This window comes from Rhagoletis zephyria, unplaced genomic scaffold, assembly GCF_001687245.7.
Source record: "Rhagoletis zephyria isolate East Lansing unplaced genomic scaffold, Rhagoletis_zephyria_1.1 Rzeph_scaffold_02702, whole genome shotgun sequence".
NCBI lineage: Eukaryota > Metazoa > Arthropoda > Insecta > Diptera > Tephritidae > Rhagoletis > Rhagoletis zephyria.
Window position 1 is genome coordinate 73693 of NW_016159786.1, and position 3233 is coordinate 76925.

Below are 3233 nucleotides of genomic sequence, written 5' to 3' on the forward strand. Positions count from 1 at the left end.
CATCCCGAGCTAATAAAAGGTATAAAATAGCAAAAATTTATCAAAATGACTTAGGGCCGCTTTATCAAGCAACCTGTAACTTTAAAGCTCACTTTATATTTAAAGATTGCATTAAAATTTATGATTGTGTCTTAAGTAAAGCATTTTATTACCGGCTTTAAATTGCTTTACAACCAAGAAACACGGATAAGGCAAAAACCGATAATAGTAATGCTTAACTTTAGACATAGCTTTATTTTTAATCCAACCTTTAAATATAAAGTGAGCTTTAAAGTTAAAGGTTACTTCAGAAAACGGCCCTTAGTCAGCTGATCACAAGCGTACATATGTATTATAAAAATTGTACCTAACAAAAATACAAATTCTCGTTATCAGAAATCAACTTTATAGTGTACCTACGTGCAAATTTTAATTTATGTTCAAAAAAAAAAGAAAAACACTACAATATTTAATCTTGTTATGTTTTATTTTCATCGGAAAGCTCAAATAAGATGTTACACATGTTCATCAAATTATTACTCGTTTCATTGACAAAAAGTTTGGTTCAACTCCATTGCTTCTTATTGAAACTTTCAGATGATGTTGTTGTTGCTGCTGTTGTTGTTACCCACATATTAATTCACGTAGTTTGCCTTTTGTATATCAGCAAACTGCTTGTATTAATATGTGAAATGGTTGTGATGACACACCCAAATGCGGGAAATCGTCATCGAATGAGATTCTATCTCAATTTAGTCGAGCTGTAAAAATGTAAATTAATTAGTACAAGCAAAGGCTAAATTATCTTGTAATTTTGTACCTTCTTGAAGCCAATATCATTGGCATACTCTCTGAAGCACTGACGGCAGATATTCAGGCCATATTTGCGGATCAAACCGTGGCGGTTAGAGCAGGATCGACTAAAAATATGGGAAGAAAATTAATAAAATATCTATCATAATTGTACACGTAATATTTATACAAGTGTCCGTCTAACTGTAGCTTACTGTACCAATTCCGCATTTACATAGAAGCAAGTATCAAGCAGAAAGATCGTTTTGCAAGCTTATTTATTTTGCCACCCTCAATTAAGGAAAATACAAATGATTTTTACGCAATTTCCGTACTCAACCGGGGGCATACTTTGCAATGAATTCCAGCAAATCCTATATTACTGCAGGAGCACTCATGGCACATTTGGCCACCAATTAAATATAACCTCAAATATTACCGCACATTTAGACAAATTCGTTGAAATTCATTGCCAATGTTCTACAGTTGGTTGCAAATTAAGACCACATAACATATTTACCAGCATCTTGAGCCTTGGCCGTATTTACGTGGATGAGAATACCAGATATTTGCGAAACCCATCTTGGTTATTTCACTTCAAGAATCCAAAAGGAAGGAAATATGGCCGTCGTACTCCGAAGTGGTGAGAAAGGTGTGGTGAATTTCTGGATGAAATCGAAAGTGGCAACACAGAATGCTGCCATATTTTCTGTTTGATTNAAAGGAAATATGGCCGTCGTACTCCGAAGTGGTGAGAAAGGTGTGGTGAATTTCTGAATGAAATCGAAAGTGGCAACACAGAATGCTGCCATATTTTCTGTTTGATTCTCTAACTACAGATCAACACCAACAATCGGTCACTGCAGACCTATCGCCATATTCTAAATATATTAAGGATCCGTTCCAAAAAAGGTTCCAAAATGTTGATTAAGCCTTCGCACACTGGATTCCTCAGTCGGCCTAAAACCGGGCTTTTTATAGACAAGAGGCGGCAGGGAGTTTGCCTCGTCCATGTCAGTTAGCAAAAAACGGAGATTGAGGGTGAACGCTGGACTGACACGCATACATAGGACCAGTTTTTCAGAGCAGGTTTAAACTTAGATCACGTAAACTGCGTTAAGCTCAAACGTTTAAAATAAGTTTAAACCACAGCTATGCACTGAAAAGCTGGCAACATGTCTGACAGCATGGTGTGCGTTCCCACGAAAGTCGGGTCTACGTAATCGGATCGACCCAGATTTATATCTGACCAAGGGCTGTCACTCCAGCAACACTCCCCGAAATCTCTTTGGGGAATTTGTATGCTGTTANCAGTCGGGTCTACGTAATCGGATCGACCCAGATTTATATCTGGCCAAGGGCTGTCACTCCAGCAACACTGCCCGAAATCTCTTTGGGGAATTTGTATGCTGTTACAACAACAACAACAACATGGTGTGATAACTGGCGATGTTCAATAGTGAAAATGCTTAAACAACCGCTCGAAACACATGTTGACTGGTTAGCAAATTTTTTTATTTCTTAAAGTTGAGAGCGAAATACACCACACAAGCGGTTTGACAAACCAAGCGAAATTTCCCTTTGCTTCAAGCCATTTGTGCTGTGTATGGGGGTGTTTGAAGNTATGCTTAAAAACCGCTCGAAACACATGTTGATTGGTTAGCAAATTTTTTTATTTCTTAAAGTTATATTCGCCTCGTGCAAAGTTGTCACACAAGTTTGATTGTGTAAACTCCGCTATTTGAACCTGTTTACGACCGACTGCTCAGTCTCATGGTGTAATAATGAATTTAATGAATTAATCCCAACGGCTTTTTACCCTCCATTCCCGCCCTACCGACACGAGGGCGCAGTCCATAAAGTAAAGTAAAGGCAGTAATAACAAGATGTTATCAGTAATTTAACCTCACTTTTTCGGTAGGTCTATTCCGGTCACGTATTTTAAAATAGTAGAAAAGGTAGTCATTATTTACTAACTATTACTATTTTTTAATCCGTTGGTGCATACTATTTCAAATTATATGTAGAAAAATGTATAATTACAGGCTTATAAGCCTGACTATATGTTTGCATCGGCAGCTCCACACAACTTGGACATATATTGTAACTTAAAAAAAGTAAAGGCAGTAAAATAAGGCAATTTCCTATAAGGCTGTAAATGTTTTTTTAAATAGATTAAAACAAATAAATATCAATAATATAAGCGAAATCGTAATTTAACCATGCTGCCACTCTATTCTAGCGTATCAGTAGTCCATTTGGCTCGATATTATGATAATGCATAAAAATTTATTTAATATAAAAAATCGCCTTTCCATATAATTTTTGTGTACGTCTTTTTCCATTGATAACTACGATACCTTTTTTTACATGTTGAGGACAAAAATTATAGAAATCCAGCAATTTTAGACACTAATATCGTTCTGTAAACACCAAGTTATTTAAAAATCGCCATAAAACGA

The 3233-nt window shown here is 36.1% G+C and overlaps 1 protein-coding gene across 1 annotated transcript; it reads right to left on the reverse strand.

Moving 5' to 3' along the window:
• Window positions 1-440: 440 nt before the first annotated feature.
• RpS29 (ribosomal protein S29) lies at window positions 441-1433 on the reverse strand. The gene is made up of 3 exons (XM_017622116.1): window positions 1292-1433; window positions 800-899; window positions 441-740 (listed from the first exon to the last, which is right to left on the reverse strand). Exons 1-3 carry the CDS (start codon window positions 1351-1353, stop codon window positions 732-734), a joined length of 171 nt encoding a protein of 56 aa, XP_017477605.1. The 5' UTR covers window positions 1354-1433; the 3' UTR covers window positions 441-731.
• Between the last annotated feature and the right edge of the window lie 1800 nt (window positions 1434-3233).

Bases quoted from the DNA above. Each gene is read 5' to 3' on its own strand.
- RpS29 (XM_017622116.1), bottom strand. From the start codon at position 1,353: ATGGGTTTCGCAAATATCTGGTATTCTCATCCACGTAAATACGGCCAA. The intron at 900-1,291 runs GTAAATATGTTA...CCATATTTTTAG, and splicing joins GGCCAAGGCTCAAGATGCTG to TCGATCCTGCTCTAACCGCC.